Source organism: Carassius gibelio, chromosome B5 (assembly GCF_023724105.1).
Source record: "Carassius gibelio isolate Cgi1373 ecotype wild population from Czech Republic chromosome B5, carGib1.2-hapl.c, whole genome shotgun sequence".
Classification (NCBI taxonomy): domain Eukaryota; kingdom Metazoa; phylum Chordata; class Actinopteri; order Cypriniformes; family Cyprinidae; genus Carassius; species Carassius gibelio.
In genome coordinates, this window is record NC_068400.1 from 21,160,652 (window position 1) to 21,177,511 (window position 16,860).

Below are 16,860 nucleotides of genomic sequence, written 5' to 3' on the forward strand. Positions count from 1 at the left end.
GCTGCTGTAAAAATGTTTGGTGTTCTGCAGAAGAAATAAAGTAATACATGTTTGGAACAACACAAGGGCATTTAAACGATGATGGAATTTCTGTTATTGTTTGAATTATCCCTGTAAACTACTGCTAATGCTGCTTTGTCTTTGTCATTGTCGTTGTTTTTATTTTATTTATATATTTTTTAATACCATTAGTTTAATTTCTCAAATTTAATTGATATAAGATAATATATTATTTATAAGTCCTGTTGCACAATTATTATTATTATTATTATTATTAAGAATCCTGTTATTTCATTATATTATTATCTTAATTACTAAAGAAAAAATAATTTGTGAAAAACAACTGTCAGGCCATGAAGCAACAACAATCTCCCCACACATATATTAGAACCCCCTTCTCCCCCTTACACAAACAGACCCATTCAGCGACACAAACATGCCATCATAGTATACTGGTTGTGATAATGCGTGCACACATGCACATGTGTGTGTGAGTGCCCATCCGTGTGTGTGTGTGTGTGTGTGTGTGTGTGTGTGTCAGCAGCATGGCATAGCCCAGCCTTGTGAGGATGGCAAGACTCCGAGTTAAGGGACGTGCTCAGAGTGAATAAATCATGCTAATTGTTTTGGTAAGACTGTGAATGTTAGTCCCAAGATGAAGGCACAGAAGGAGGCTTTCTCTTGGGCATCGACTGTTTTTGCTGCTCCTCTCCTCCTGATCCTTGCAGTTCTGATTCATTCAGGTAAGAGGGACAAATGTAACTTTTTATCAAAAAACAATGCTGTACTGTTGGCCTTGACTGAGGGCTTATGGCGTAGTTATGGCTGGAAGTTAAAGAACAATTTCCCTTTTATATTGAATTTATGTCATTGCCGGTCAATGTCTAGTTCAGACTGATTTATTAATCAATAGAAACCAGAACATAACTATATTATCTATTGATGTAGACTAAATAAATATTGTATTTAGACCCCTTTGGGCTCTTCTATCACACATGTGATATATGGATTTCATAGCATAAGGTAAACAAATATCAAATCAAGTAGCAAATAAAAAACATTCTAAAGTTTTTAACTGGTATTGCTTTTTGAGCTTTTCTGGAATCTTTTAATCAGTGTGAATCTTTCTGGAATCAGTGTGATGTTTTTGTGGATGTTTGGCAGCCAAAAAATGTCACAATACTTCTTATCTTAATAACATAATATCTTTTGTTTTTTTCATTTGGAGCCAAATGTCTTTTTATGAAATGCTATGCTTGAAAAAGAACTATTGCACTTTATTTAACCCCTATAAAGCTTACTGTATCATATGTGATATGCAAATAAGGCCCTAAATGACCATCATAATCTAGACTTTGTTGAAAAACGTTGCACACAATCTTCCACCTTCTACATGTCATTTGTCATCGAAATTATATTTTATATATTTTTAGCATATAGAAGGCCTTTTAGTAAATTGGTACGTCTTTTGCCTTGACAATCTTTTTCAGTATTTTTCAATAGCCTATAGAAATATTAACCATTAAGCGTTTTCTCTCAATAAACTCATTATTAGCTGCTTATTAATAGTTAGTGAGGTAATTGTTAATTTTTGGGTACATGACTTGATTAAGGGATCTAGAATATGCAGAATAAGGCATTAATATGTGCTTTATAAGTACTAATAAACACCCAATATGCTATTAATATGCATGCTAGTAAGCAAAAAGTTAATAGTGAAAATTGGTCCTTAAAATAAAGTGTTACCAATGACTTCATATTGTAAGTAAAATTTCAAGAAAAAAAAAATTACTGGACTGAAGCAACTTAAGGAAAACAAAAGCTTTAATTCAAGGTTTAGATTTCATTTATTTACATTACAAAATTTAATCTTACTTTCTGGACATAAAAACTGAACACAGCAATGGAAAGTGTATTATTCAGCTTTCATATGTTGTATAAATCTAAATTTAAAAAAAATGTACCCTTATGACTGATTTTGTGGTCCAGGGTCGTGTGTGTGTGCATAATGCAATATAATGCAATGATATTTAGAAATTTAAATAAAAAAAAAAAAAAGTTTCTATTGGTTTTTGTTGTCTAGTGTTACAGATAGCAGCATTAGATAGCAAATACAATGTTACTAGAAGGACAAAGACGACTTTTAGTGTACTTTATATTGCTATTTACAACATCATGAAAACCCATTCCTATCTGCACATAATGATACTTAAAAAGCTGTTTGTGTAGTACAATTGGCCAATGTTGGCATCAACAGAGTCACAGGAGCCCCGTGTGTCACTTTTCATCTAATCAAAATGATTGTTTGTCGCTCAGTAGGTCCTTTTCATGCCAGGAAATTGGGCCAAACAATGCAAGCTTTTGTGTGCTCATCTCTGGCTGGCCTTTCGCACTGTAAGCAGTTACCAAGGATATTGGCTGTTTCCACACAGCCTTTATTCTGCTGGTTATCAGACAGAGAATGATAATTTTTGATGCTTTACGTTAGAATTCTAACAGCTTTAATGCCATGTATGGCATTAGTGAGTCAAGCCATAGAGGAAAATTGACAGTGATGCGTGAACCTATAGTACAGGATCATGTGACACTGAAGACTGGAATAATGATGCTGAAAATTCAGCTTTGCCCTCACAGGCATAACTTACATTTTCAAATATTCAAATAGAAAAATGCATACTTTTAAATGTAAATTGTAGTGTATATTGCTAGAACTATGCTTGATTATATAGTTAGTTATTTGTTATGACTTCGCCTGCTGTTCCCGAGAGTGTCATAACAGAGTAGTTACCCATTTTTGGCTTGAATGTGCTCAAATGTGACTCGTCAATATCATAAGAGTTGGATTGTAAAAGGTGTCTTGGACTGTGAAAATGCACTTTCTCTAAGTTGTGTTTTTGCCCTCTCTGCAATGGGATCTGATGAGTGTTATTAGCATTATGTGCATTGACAGTCAAATAGAAGACAGGATGATGCCTTAACAAACTGACAAATTAAGTATAATCTTCCCTGTGTGTGGAAACAATAGGGGAATTCTAATGAACCTGGGTTAGTATAAAAATGTTATACTTTTTAATTTATATAATGTGTAATCTTTTCTCCTACAATTGAGTAACTCCAGATTTTACATGCAATTCAAAAACAGAAATCCTAAATTTAGGCCTAAATATTTTTTGAGTGCAGTCAACAACAGTTCAGGTAATGACTCTTTATAAACTCTTTGATAATGACTTCACTGCTGACTTGGCCTCTTCACATTTTGGCAGATTTTAAATTAGATTGTTTATGTCACAGCATGTGTTCAGGGAGTGAACATCACCAGTCTTGACACCCTAATCAGAGGGACAGTGGGTGGAGAAGCTCTGCTCTCGGTCCGCTACTCAAGCACCAGTCTGGACCCTCCTGTTATCAAATGGCAATTGAAAAGGGACAAACCTGTTACAGTGGTCCAGTCCATCGGTACGGAGATCATTGGTAACCTGCGACCAGAATACAGAGACCGTATCCTTGTTTTTGAGAATGGGACGCTGCTGCTCCATAACCTCAGGCTGTCTGATGAGGGCACTTATGAAGTAGAGATCTCCATCACGGATGACACCTTCACTGGAGAAAGCAGCATCGATCTGACGGTGGATGGTAAGAAAAATGTAACATTACAGAATCATAATTGTTATTAATCTACTGATACCAGCAACTCATAACAATAAAACCATTCCTAAAAATTTGCCAGAGCCAATCTCTAAGCCACAAGTCAACATGGTCACCTCCACTGTGGTGGAACTGACGGAGAATTTCACACTAAACTGCACCCATGAAACAGGCACTAAGGCCACCTACAGCTGGGCAAAAGGTGGTCATCCATTACTAAACGAGACCCGTCTTCTGCTGTCCCGGGATCAGAAGGTCCTGACCATCACACGTGTTCAGATTGTTGATGATGATGTCTACAGCTGTATGGTGGAGAACCCCATTAGTAGCATGAGAAGTCCACTAGTCAGACTCACCGTTTACAGTAAGGACGGGTTATTTGAACAGAATTCATTCATTTGTGTCATGTTTGCTGAAAATGGCTAAAAATGTTCTGTTGTTTCCAGAAAGAAGCTCTCTTTATATCATATTGTCTACAGTTGGCATCTTCGTCCTTGTCATTCTTGTAACTGTGTGTGCTTGCTGGAAGCCATCAAAGAAGTATGTTTTCTTTCTTTCTTTGCCCCTTGTGTATATTCTTATGTTAACAATGATGGTAAACTGATATGTCACTACAAATACTTTAATTAACAGATCAAAAAGACAGAAGTCCAAAACTATTAAACCAAGATCTATTCAACAAAACCATCACATCAGGTATCAAGACGTCAAGCCAGAGGGTGTGTATAATTATGTTTTTTTTTCATATTGATTTACTCTCCATATTAAATGCTGATAACAACAAATGCACACTAAGCAAACAGGTCCATGTATTACCTTTTTAATGATTTATGATCAAATTAAAATAAATGTTCTGATGTATTGTTGATTGCCATAAAACATAACCCTCGGTATAGTGAACTGACAAAATTATCAGTTAAAATATCTGCTTTATTGTTTACTACCACAGGAATAAAAAAAAAAAAAAAAGTTTACTCATCTCTCAATTCAAAAGAGGAAAAATATTCTGTTAAACAGACATTGTAATGTTGCCTTCCATAATATCGAAAAAGATCAGCAATCACTGAGGACAGCTTATTCACGAGTTCATTCTTATTAAAGTAAACATGTATAAGAAGTTTTTAATCAGTATCCCACAGATTTTCAACAAAATGTAGTGTCCTATTCATTGGTAACTATTTAAACATTTACCATATCAATATTTATTCAGCTTGCTGACAATGCTGACATTTTGGTCAAATATGCTATTTTCAAGTGTACAATACATACAATTTGCAACAAATGGTTATTTAATATAGTAAATATACAAGTGTAACGACAAGAGAAAGCAACGTATCAGTAATACCGCTATGTTTCTCTGCTCCACCATTTAAATTTTTATATATCTTTCTAGATGATGCCATCCCAATAATGATTGATCATGAGCTCAGGAATCCTGTATCACTTTACATCCTAAAAGAGAAGGTATTATCACATCATTATTTAATCCCCCTCTCCCAGCATACCTGCTTTATGTTTAAAAATAGCTTTTCAAGTGGATGAGTGCCTCATTACCTCAGTAAAGCTGTCTATGATTCAGAGAGCAAAGGTTGAACCAGCATTCACCTGACTGCAACATTTCTTTACATTTAACATTAATATTTATGCTTTTCTCACACATTCTTATATACTGTACAGCAGAATAGGTTATGAGATTATCCTATTTCTGAGCTACAAGAACAGCTTTGTTTTGCGTGTCTTGATAAAATGAAAGTGCATTGATGTAGGCGTGTAAAGACTGTAAATGCCTGCACTTGACATCCTCAGGATTCTCCTCCTGGCGAACCAGCGTCATTGTGTGAAACATGCACCTCCATCAGCAGCAGCCCTCCGAGCTACAGCAGCTCAATACCTCCTCCATCCGACTCGCTTGAGCTGCCAGCGCGCTCCTCTCGCAGATACCCTAGCACCTCCACTAAATCTCCACCGCACCATCGCCGGAGGAAGGTACACAGTCAGAGCCCACCAGCCTCCTCCTCAACTCGCAGCCGAGAGTCCGGTCGGGCCTCTCAGCGCCCTGCGTCATCGTCTCCAGCCAGGATACCTAGGGATCTATCCACCCCTCCACAGGAACCCAGAGGCTTCCCAAAAACATAAATGATAGCACTGACCACTTTTGCAGAGCCCATGCACATGCTGCAAAAAGACAGATACTCTTTTGACCTCCACAAATACTTTTGCCTTAATGTATGTAAATTTGTAAAGACATATATATGTTTATGCTCCAAAACTCTGCATTTCAAACTTGTTTAGCTTTATCATGTTAAAGGGATGAAAAAAAGAAGAACATTTTGCCATTAACTGACCATCATGTCATTCCAAACCTGTAAGATCTTCGTTCATCTTCGGAACACACATTAAGATATTTTTGATGAAATCCGAGAGCTCTCTGACCCTCCATAGACAGCAAGAAAGGTAGTAAGGCTATCATTAAAATAGACCATGTGACATCAGTGGTTCAACTGTAATGTTATGAATCTATAAAAGTATTTTTGTCTGAAAAGGAAACAAAAATAACGACTTTATGAAAAAAAAATCTTCTTTTCTGTGTCAGTGTTCGACACAAATAAATGGTGGAGGAGACTGACCGGAAGAGAAGAACTAGAGTTAGCAGGTTAACTCTAAATTAACTCATTACTTTTATTTTCCTTGCACACAAAAGGTATTCTTGTAACTTACATCTGCTGTCTATGAAGGGCCAGGTTTCATGTGTTATCAACAATATCTTAATTTGTGTTGTCTTACTGGTTTGGAACAACGTGAGGATGAATAATGACAACATTTTCATTTTGGGTGAACTATCCCTTTAATACACTTTTTCAAAGCACATTGTGAATGTTTAGTGGATTTAACACGCTAGAATAGTTTCGCTGTCAGAGATGTCTGGGTACGTCAATGTGATTGTGCTGGCTTGACAAAGCCTTTAAGCTAAATCCACCAATTTGGCACAGTCCTACAGATTATTTATAGTTGAATTAAATTTGTTTAATTACAACTATGGGCTTTTCATTACCAATTTGACATTATCAAACGTGCGGTGGAGGGGGGATAAAAAAAAAGTATTTGATTATATGCTTTGCACAACTACTATAATAGACATATAATAACAATAACAAATAAAAATATACAAAAATACAAAAGTTTTAGTTATTTTATTACATCAAGTTTAAGGTAAGGTAGCATGTGTCTGCGCTACTAGTGTCATCTGGCAGAACTACAAAATAAAGCAAGTTTTCAAACAGCTTTAGCAAACATCCCTTTCGCGCATCACAACTCAGACATCGCAAATAATTCAATTACGGGTCTATAAAAGTAAAGGCATGTCTCAACAAATAAAAGCAGGCTATTTTCAACAAAAATGTCAACATATTAGGAATATTTTTTAACTTTACATTTAGCTTACCTTCTAATACCAGTATACAGTATATTGTTCAACCAGTATTCTATATCCTTTTTTGGGGAAAAAAAACTTCTGAATATAGCAACCAATTAGCAGAATACTCTACTGTAATTGCATAACAACCATTCAGTACACCCTAACCAACATTTTTTTTTTTTTTTTATGTTTATGTCTGTAAATATACTGACATACAGTATAGAGTGAATATAAAAATGCAGATGCAAATGCAACTCTATACTGTATGTCAGAACATTTACATGCATTAACATAAAAAAAATGGGGGGTAAATTTACTTTTTTTTTTTTTTTTTTTTTTTTACGCCTGCCGTAGAAACTGTTCAAATAACTTAGCACCCAGAAGACCACAACACAATAGCAATTTAGTTTGACCCAACTTTTTGATTTAAAAAAATTAACCCATCAATTGAGTTAGTCCACATTTGACCCAAATGTGAGATTAAACAACCCTGTTGTATACTTCAGGAAACTTTGTCAAGCCAACAGTGAATGTTTGTCTTTCTTTTTCTAGTTTTTCCATTTCCTGTTTTTATTTTGGTGAATGTAAATCACAAGTTCAGTTGATCTGTAATAAAGATGTTAAGTAGAAGATTGAGAAAGACCTGAGTCCAATCTTTCACACATTTGTTGTTATTTTGTCCAATCTTCTTCTGCTCATAATCTGAGCATTATGTAATCTTTCTCACTGAAGTTCATACTGTTCCTGAAAAGGGAGAGACAATGTGCATGCTGATTCACACAAAGGACACAGTAGGCTCCTTGTTACGCAAGGGCACGGCCGTTGAGAACAGGCATTGTAAAGGGAGCAGGCTGTTCTTGTGTTGATTCATACCCATGCATAAATGTATAAGTTGGAGACAGAAACCCAAATAAGTGCAGGGAATCCTAATAAATAACACAGAGTAAAAACAATCCGTCCAAAACAGCTTCAAGCATGAAAACAAAAAGTTTTAATATACTATCATAAGTAGTCATGGAAGCATAAAAAAAAAATTAAAACAAATAATAATAGTAATAAATTATTATTACAATTATTATTATTATCATTATTTTAAGTATTGCGACTTTTTCATCTTTTTCAAAGTTTGTTTATTTACCTTGGAATTCTAAGTTTAAATTGCATTCGTTATAATAAAGTTAATTATTATTATTATTATTATTATTATTATTATTATTATTATTATTATTATTAATTATTATTATTATTATTCCTTGATGAAAACGAGCTTACAGTTCTAACAACAGTGGCCATTTAAAATGATAAGACGATGTTTCAAATTATTTTTTATAATAATAATAATAGTAACACAGCCCCGTTTAAAACTGATGCACAATATAAATCAGATTTATACGAATTTTAAGTATATGGAATTCTGCGTAAAACCACCATATTTAATTTCAGTCATTGTGGAACTAAAACGAGCAGGTTTTCTTTTTCTAATCGAACTTTCATTTATGAGCACATCGGGCGTGACCTAATCGCCACAAGTTTTGAATGGCGTTGCTTTCGACGAATTAGAGTTTACCTTTACAAGCTGTAGCCAATAGAAGCATAAATGGGCGTGTGTGTCTGAAAGTTGTGATTCTGTTAGCGTCATTGACAACGGAGCTATACTTCTGACAGTTACAGCAGTGTAAATATTAACGCTATTTGTATAAGGACAGTAACAATATTATGAACCGCTGTACTGTAAAAAGTCACTGAACATAAGTGGCTCCCAAAATGCCGTAAATGATAGTTATACGTTAAGTTACCAATTCATATCCAAGTTACCAGGGTTTTCCGCGAAAATGAATCAAGCAAAAACATCTAACGTTAAAGAAAGGGTTTGCTCTTCGATGACACAAAAGAAGCTCTTAAAAGAATACAAAAGGACAACCTTTGGAAGCAGGAGAAAGGCCAAAGATGTGAGAGTGTTGGCAGAGAGGAACCCGGCTGTGGCGCCTGTGGCTGTTTGGGTGGAGAGCGGCGATGAGAGTCACGAGCATCCCGCGGTAACAACTTACAATAATATGATAACATGAGAGATGTACATTAAGTTAGAGATGTTGAACACGAGTTTTCTTGAATGCACTTAACAGTATTACGGTTCATGTTGGTGTCTCATTAATTGTATCCATCCATCTCAAGATGATTATGGCCTGTTCAACAATTAAAGGGAAATGTATAGAAAAAAAAAAAAAAAAAGTACATTAACCACAATCCAACATTTGGGCCCAAACATCTTATTAGCTGCTACTGAGCAAAATCTCAATTGCCGTTATCTGAGTAACTATCATGAACTAAAACTTGATAATTAAAGTTGAAATAAAATAAACATTAATTGTAATAAAATAATTGAAAAAATAAATAAATAAATACATTTATTAAACAACATAAAAAGCTTTTAATTCCACCTAAAACTGATGAAAAATAACAATAATAAATACATTAAAAAACTATAGTAAAAAAATAAAATAAAAATGAATACAAATAATACAAAAAAAAAAGTAAAAGAAAATGTACAAATAAAAATCCTAATAAAATATGTAATAATAATAATACAGTAATAATACCACTGGTTATATATATCATGACATGAAGAAACAGAACAAACTGCGACAGACTGAATCCAGAAGAACTGTGGCAACATCTCCAAGATGCTTCAAGAATCCTACCTGCAAAGCTCCAGTACTGTTAAAGGTTTTACACACTTGTGTAAAAATGCTGTAAAATGAGGATGCTCTCGAAAATAATGTCATGAATAGATTTTCTTTATCAACTCAATTCTATAAACTAAATAAAATCAACATTTAGTGTGACCATCCTTTGAATTTAAAGCATCTTTTGTCCTAGGTGCTCTTGCGCATAGTTTTTCTGCTAGCTTTGCAGGTAAGTTTTTTTACGCATCTTGGAGAGGTGTTTTTAGGATATTTTTGGAGACACCATTTTTAGACATATCTCAAATTAGTTTTACATAAATTGCAAACCCAAACCAATAGACTCATATAAAAATGACATCTTGAGACTGAAGAAGATTTATGGAAAGTTCCTACTAGTGGGTATCTGATGCAGACGGCTAAAGGATTCACAGACACACATGTCCTGTAAATGTATCCCTGTGTGCATGGAAGGTCCAGGCTTTGCGCACAGAAGAGCTTCTAGAGGAGACAAGACGAGAGAAAGAGGAGAGTCTGCGCCGATTTCAGCATGCAGTCCGTGAACGTGTGTTGCAGCAGACCCGTCTGCGCAAACAACAGCAGCTACTGAAATCATATGAGACAGTAAGAGATCACTTCATGACATCTTATTATGGCTTCGCTTTACTTGAACTATATATGGCAGTGGAAATTCCAAATGTGTCCTAACGAATTCTTAAATACCCACGCTCATAAAATTATTAATGTGAACACTATCTTCAGGTTGAATGTGACAGCAAAGTATCGCAACAAACCATCAATTTATTCCCGTCCTGGACACATGGGGAGCGAGCAATCTGCAGTCCCAGCTTTCGCTGTGTCAGCGCTCCGGGGACGGAGGCTGTTTCTTCACATCACCTTACACATACACATGTACGGGTGTTTACAGAGCTTCATACATCTATGTGGATCATTTTGCATGTGTGATTTGGCAGAATAGAGATGTAAGGGTGAGTTTCTTTACGCTTGTCCAGGTCACTAAAGTCAGGAAGCAGGTGAGACACAGACTAGCTGCTCATCAGACAGTGCAAGAGGGTGATGAACTCTCACAGCTACCTGGTGGGAGATGGAAAAGATCCACAGCGAGAGAAGTGAGTCATGCATGATGCATTAGGGTCATTTTTGAGACCTGAACAATCAATGTTGTAGTATTAATATCTTCGCCTTTTGTTATATACAGAAACTTGAATCACACACTTGGAAAGATCAGAAGGATTATGCTGAAAGTACAAATGATGGAGGAGAGGAGAACGAGCAGGATGTTGAAGTGGAAGATGAGATGCTTTTGGGGCAGCATGATCAACCTCTTCATTTGCATCGCCACAGAAGCAAGACTGTTACTTTTCAGAATGACATGGTAAGAAGATGTAGTGTGGTTTAAAGGGATAGTTCACCCCAAAATAGAATTCTGTCATTAATTACTCACCCTTATGTCATTTAAAACCTGTAAGGCCTTTGTTCATTTTCGGAAAACAAATTAAGATGTTTTGATGAAATCAGAGAGTTTTTTGACCCTCCACGGACAGCCAGGGTCCTAACGCGGTCAACGCACAGAAAGTATTGAGGAGATCGTTAAAGTAGTTCATGTGAAATCAGTGGTTCAACTGTAATTTTATGAAGCTACATGAAAACCTTTTATGCGCCATTTTGGAGAGTACCAAGACGCATGCACATGCTTTTTCTTCATGTGAACAATGCACAATTGTTTGTTTTCTTAATTTATATACTGTATACATATGTGTGTGTTTGTGCGTGTGTGTGTGTGTGTGTGTGTGTGTGTTATTAGAACATTCTTTTTTTCTCTAAACCCTCCCATCACACAACAACATTGCGCACTCCTGTTGGTCCCTGGTCAACTCTTTGGAAATCCCTGGTCTATTGTTTTTTTATTTTTGATGGTTTGTTTGTTTGTTTGTTTGTTTGTTTGTTTGTTTTTAACTGGCATGAGATACTAGACATATGTTAAGGCTGTCACATTTTAACATTTAGATGAATACATTTCACTTTTTACACATTCATTTTTTCCAAATTTGATAATATTAACATTTGTTTCTGCTTCTAACTATAATTGTGATTATTTTATTCTATTAACAGCACTAGTTTTTAAGATTAAGAAAAAACAACAAATCTGCATATAGTTTTATGGAGGAAAAGTTCATTAAAAGTAATTAGCTTTAGACAATGACATTTCATTTGGAAACAACTATTTTTCTACAATTAGTTTTCTCCTCTTGATCACATCACACATACTATTTCTTTTCACAGTACAAATGCATTTAAATACATGATAATATATAGCTGTCTTTATATTTTAGGGATGAGGTGCATCACAAGGGGATTGTCATATTGGGAGGGTTCTTGGTGTCCAAAACTCCTAATACTGCTGCTGTAACATTATTTTAATGAGCTAACAGTGTGTTGTTTACTTAATTATTATTGTAACACCATTGATTTTAAATTCACCAGTCTCTAAAACATCACACACTGCTTTTTTTTTTTTTTTACATATACATATTTACATTTACACATTTTACATATAGCATAGACATTCTCTGCCTGTTTAAGTGGGCGCTTCAGAATAATGATGTACTTTCTGAATCAGTGCTGTCTTACACCAAATGGCCCTTATAAAATGTTCAACATAAAATAATATTATTCTGTAAACCAATGCCTTTTATTATTTCTTGCATGCATATTGGTGTCTCTGCAGGTGTATGAGCCAGATCCCACTGTTTCCTTCACAACTGACTACAGAGCTTCCCAAGTGCTTTGGCCTCATGAGAATCAGGAGGAGCTGAAGAGGCAGGTGGGGAATTATGCTTTATAATGCTTTTTATTAGGGAGATCAGTGTACATTTTTATAATTGTGGCAAATAAATGTAAAAAATACAATTACATCTTCTAATAAATACCTAATAATTTAAAATATACATTATTTTAATAATTATTCAAACAAATTAAATAAAAGCAAATACAATTCAAGCAATTAAATTAGACTTTTAGACTTGCAATCTGTTAATTAACTACTTGTTTTCTTTATAAAAAAAATCGAACAATCTCTCTATTCTAATCTTTTTGATTTCTATCTGTTTGTTTTCTTTTTCATTTTATGATTAACAAAAAGAAGAACCTTGCTATGTCTTGAGCACTTCCATATCATTGCTCTTTTGATGATTTTAATTCTTTCCATTCTCATTAGTAAGTCGCGTTTGGATAAAAGTGTCTGCTAACTGACTAAATGTAAATAAATAACTGTTGTCTATTTTAATATATTTTAAAACCACTGCCACATGATTCATGCAAATTCATTCTAATATATTGATTTGCTGCTCAAGAAACATTTCTTGTAAGCACAGTTGTGCTGCTTAATATTTTTGCGCAAATGGTGATCATTTTTTTCAGTATTATCTGTTTTACATTTAATGGATCACTGATAAATAAAAATATAATTTCTGGTAGTGTATTTCGTGTTTAGTCTTGATTTAGGTGGAATCTTGTTTTCTTCAAAGCGCTAACTGTGTTGTTTCAGAGACAGTCTCAGTTCCTCATGTATCGACGCCACTTCTTGGACATTGAGCGAGAGCAAGTGAAGGAACACCAAAGGCACAGGAAACATCTGAAGAGAACTGCAAGGTCAAATCTCACCACATGTTTACAAGTATCTTCTCTGCAAAAGCAACACATTTACATCGCCTATCTCACTTCTACTAAAAAGCATGTCTATTTTCATTTCTTTCCCCATAATGGTTGCTCACTTCTCTTTTGGCATCTCTCTTGTATTCAGGCTACTGGAAATAGTTTACATGACTGACTAGTTACTGTAAAATAATGATAACAATGCACTAAAAATAAGACTGTTAGAATGATTGCTCTTAGACACAAAGACCAATATAAAAAAGGCATGAATTTTACTTAAAAATGTCACTCCTATAACAAATACACATATTGTAAACTTTTTAACTAATATGGGTTTTCCTATACCTGAACTGGTAGAGCCAGTTTATAGAATGTTTTAAAATGTATAGTATACCCTTTACAGATGATACAGAATTTAGTTAAAAATAAATGATTTCAAACTTAATTTATACGTATGTGAACATATTATATACAATACATTTAATATAAACATTAAACATTCTTTTAAAATGTATTTGATTTTTTTGAAAACGTTTTATTTAAATTTACAAAGAAGTTGTTTTGTTTCAGTTTATTTTAGTAATCTGGCCTTAAGCCTAAGTGCATTTTTTGTACTGTTGAAGCAAGTAACCACACATCATTTTTCTTTTATTATGTTGTCCAAGAACACAAAAGACTTCATGTTGCGCTTTATACTTTCTTTTATTAACTCTGAGAACTTTTTTTTCTGTGTGTAGGATTAAGAATGAAAAAGAACAACTCAGGAAAGCAGAGGAGAAGGAGATGGAGAGGCAGCGACAGCAGGAGGAAGAAAGAAAAGACAAGGCTGAGAGGGAGTATTTGATTTTGGAGCGATTGAGACTTGACGAGGAGGAGGCAGCAGAGAAGGTAGAGAGACGAGAGAAAACAAAGAGGAACAAAGAAAGCAAACGGTACATACTGCACAAGTTATCTTGCTATGAGTATGTTCATTATAAATGCATCAAAAGTTTGGGGTGGGAAGTTAGAAAAAAAAATCTATTAGAGGCTTCATTTATTTGATCATGAATACTTTAAAAACAGTTATATTGTAAAATATTATTAGATTAAAATATTGTGGTTAAACTGTTTCAAAATGCAACTTATTTCTGTGATAGCAAAGCTGAATTTTTGGCAGTCGGTGTCACATGATCCTTCAGAAATCATTCTAATTTGCTAAATTGGTGTTTATAAAGATTTATTATTATTATTACCCATATTAAAAACAGTTGTGCTGCTTAGTATTTTTGAAGAAAACATGGTGAATTTTTTTCAGGATTCTTTAATGACAATAAAGTTCAAAAGAACAGCATTCATTTAAAATAAAAATATTTTGTAACATTATAAATGCCTTTATTGACACTTTCGATCAATTTAAAGCATCCTTGCTGACTAAAAGTATTAATTTATTTAAAAAAACAATAAAACATCTGTAACATCTTACCTAGCCTAAAATATAACCATAAACGAAACATAAATACACCATAACTTCTATTGTTTTCCAGAATTGTGCTCTAATAGTATGTAAAGAGCTGTGATGATTGTGTGACAGATACATTGAGGCCATGCAGGCTCTAATGAAAGAGAAGCTGGAGAAGAATAAAACCGAGCTGCCTCCTCTGTGCTGCTGTGGAGACTCTTTCTGGGACAGTCATCCGGACACCTGCGCCAACAACTGCATCTTCTACAACAATCCGAAAGGTAAACTACACACTCTGTGTCTTCAGTTTTTATTAGAATAATAGAGCTTTTCTTTGTCTTGTTACACTGTGTATTGGGTAATTCTGATTTTTTTTGTCCAAGTGACACAACGTTTTGTCAGGTGATTGGTTCCTATTTCTGTGGCATTGTGTGTGGCATAGCCCCGCCCACAGAGAAATATCATTGGTCCTAATTCCTGCTTCTTTTAACTGAACTTCAGAAATGTTCTGATTGGTTGGGAGTGTGTTGCTGGGAACTTGTCACGTCCTGCCTGTTTTCATGTCATGAATGTTGTTACTCACAGTACCATGACTTGACAGACAATGCATGTGGGACCGGTCACAACTGACATCTTTTGTTATTCCACTTCTCATGACAAATTATAACGGTACATATTTTTACCAGACAGTCTGAAGTTTAATCATGGATTTAGTTCATCACAGCAACAGCCTTATTTTATAACAAGATAAAAACTATTTTTAAATACCCTTCTGAAAAAAGATGTCATAGTTTTCAATTAAAACGAGTACTTATTATGAAGGAATATACTTCAAAACAATATATTCAAGTGAAAGTGAATGTAATGTTTTACAATCATACAATTAAACGAAAATATAATATATTGTTTATCTTTAAAATATGGTTAACATTTACTGCTAAATTAACTGACTAGCTAAAATAAAATACATTTGAATGTAGTTTCTTTAGAAAATGTTGCATATTGAATGTATATTTGTTATTTGTAATGTATTTTGTGAAGTTTAGTACATTTAAAATATTTTCACTTTAAATGTAATACTGAATAAAACACTCCAGTTAATTAAGTATCTCACATGTGCTTAAGCATCTTAGCACATAAAAAATAGAAATAAAAAAGATTTAAAATGTAATTTTTACTATTTAAAAATATCTGTTAATAACATTATTACAAGTGTACCTTTAAGTTAAGAAAACGTAACCATGAAAGTGTTCTTTGAGTACATTTACAGTAAGTGGCATTTTTTTATATTGTATCTATTGTATCTGCAAATGTAGTTTTGTTTTGTTTTTTTGTTTTTTTTTATATACTTTTAAGATTACAATTACACATTCACTACAATTAAGCAACTCCTTCACAAGGGTAATCGTGACCATTGCTCAACTTTTTGGACATTTACTCAACTTTAGAGTTTATTTATTGGTCCTTTCTGATTGTTTTCTGCAGCGTATGCTCAGGCCCTGCAGTCTATCTTACTAAGCTGTGATCTGAAGTAAGGAGGCTTTGGACAGCATTCGTCCACCTGGAAGGCGTCTTCTATGGATGTCCATTTTCAAAGGAAGTGATTTTATTCCATCTTTAGAGTCATTATTGAACATGTTTTAAGACTGGGCAGCCTGAAGTGTTGTGTTGTATTAATGTAATGATTTTATGGTGTGATATGTTTTCATTGTTCTCATAGTTGGTTTTAAAATTCCTGACATACCTCTCTGTAATTTTTACAGCATTTTTACTGTTTTAATAAACCTTATTGAACTGGGAAAATCAACTGCTGTGACTGGTTATTGTGTCACAGCTATGCACGTAAATGTGTATGTGTCCTTTTGTACAGTTATTCAGCCATTATCCTCATATATTCCCTCATCATATGCTTCAGGTTGAGATGTCAGTAAATGAATGGCAGTCATGTTTATTTCTGTCTGTGGAAGTAAGAAGTACTTATTTCCATTCCAGAAAACAACATCCTT

The 16,860-nt window shown here is 34.2% G+C and overlaps 2 protein-coding genes across 3 annotated transcripts; both read left to right on the plus strand.

Moving 5' to 3' along the window:
- Positions 1-303: 303 nt before the first annotated feature.
- On the plus strand, positions 304-7,700 carry LOC127958630 (hepatocyte cell adhesion molecule-like). Its single transcript, XM_052557539.1, has 7 exons — positions 304-743; positions 3,292-3,633; positions 3,728-4,009; positions 4,092-4,185; positions 4,279-4,364; positions 5,039-5,109; positions 5,452-7,700. The coding sequence occupies exons 1-7, from the start codon at positions 656-658 to the stop codon at positions 5,779-5,781; spliced, it is 1,293 nt and encodes a 430-aa protein (XP_052413499.1). The 5' UTR covers positions 304-655; the 3' UTR covers positions 5,782-7,700.
- Positions 7,701-8,670: 970 nt separating this feature from the next.
- On the plus strand, positions 8,671-16,661 carry LOC127958627 (coiled-coil domain-containing protein 15). Of its 2 annotated transcripts, XM_052557534.1 has the most exons (10): positions 8,672-9,096; positions 10,216-10,365; positions 10,504-10,653; positions 10,755-10,871; positions 10,961-11,137; positions 12,491-12,586; positions 13,310-13,413; positions 14,154-14,348; positions 14,987-15,135; positions 16,340-16,661. In XM_052557534.1, exons 1-10 carry the CDS (start codon positions 8,893-8,895, stop codon positions 16,387-16,389), a joined length of 1,392 nt encoding a protein of 463 aa, XP_052413494.1. In that variant the 5' UTR covers positions 8,672-8,892; the 3' UTR covers positions 16,390-16,661. The 2 variants fall into 2 exon arrangements, with proteins under 2 accessions (XP_052413495.1, XP_052413494.1); XM_052557535.1 differs by lacking the exon at positions 12,491-12,586 and having other exon boundaries at positions 8,671-9,096.
- Positions 16,662-16,860: the final 199 nt, after the last annotated feature.

Bases quoted from the DNA above. Each gene is read 5' to 3' on its own strand.
- LOC127958630 (XM_052557539.1), top strand. From the start codon at position 656: ATGAAGGCACAGAAGGAGGCTTTCTCTTGGGCATCGACTGTTTTTGCT. The intron at 744-3,291 runs GTAAGAGGGACA...TTTATGTCACAG, and splicing joins TGCAGTTCTGATTCATTCAG to CATGTGTTCAGGGAGTGAAC. The intron at 3,634-3,727 runs GTAAGAAAAATG...AAAATTTGCCAG, and splicing joins CATCGATCTGACGGTGGATG to AGCCAATCTCTAAGCCACAA.
- LOC127958627 (XM_052557534.1), top strand. From the start codon at position 8,893: ATGAATCAAGCAAAAACATCTAACGTTAAAGAAAGGGTTTGCTCTTCG. The intron at 9,097-10,215 runs GTAACAACTTAC...TGTGCATGGAAG, and splicing joins AGAGTCACGAGCATCCCGCG to GTCCAGGCTTTGCGCACAGA. The intron at 12,587-13,309 runs GTGGGGAATTAT...GTGTTGTTTCAG, and splicing joins AGGAGGAGCTGAAGAGGCAG to AGACAGTCTCAGTTCCTCAT.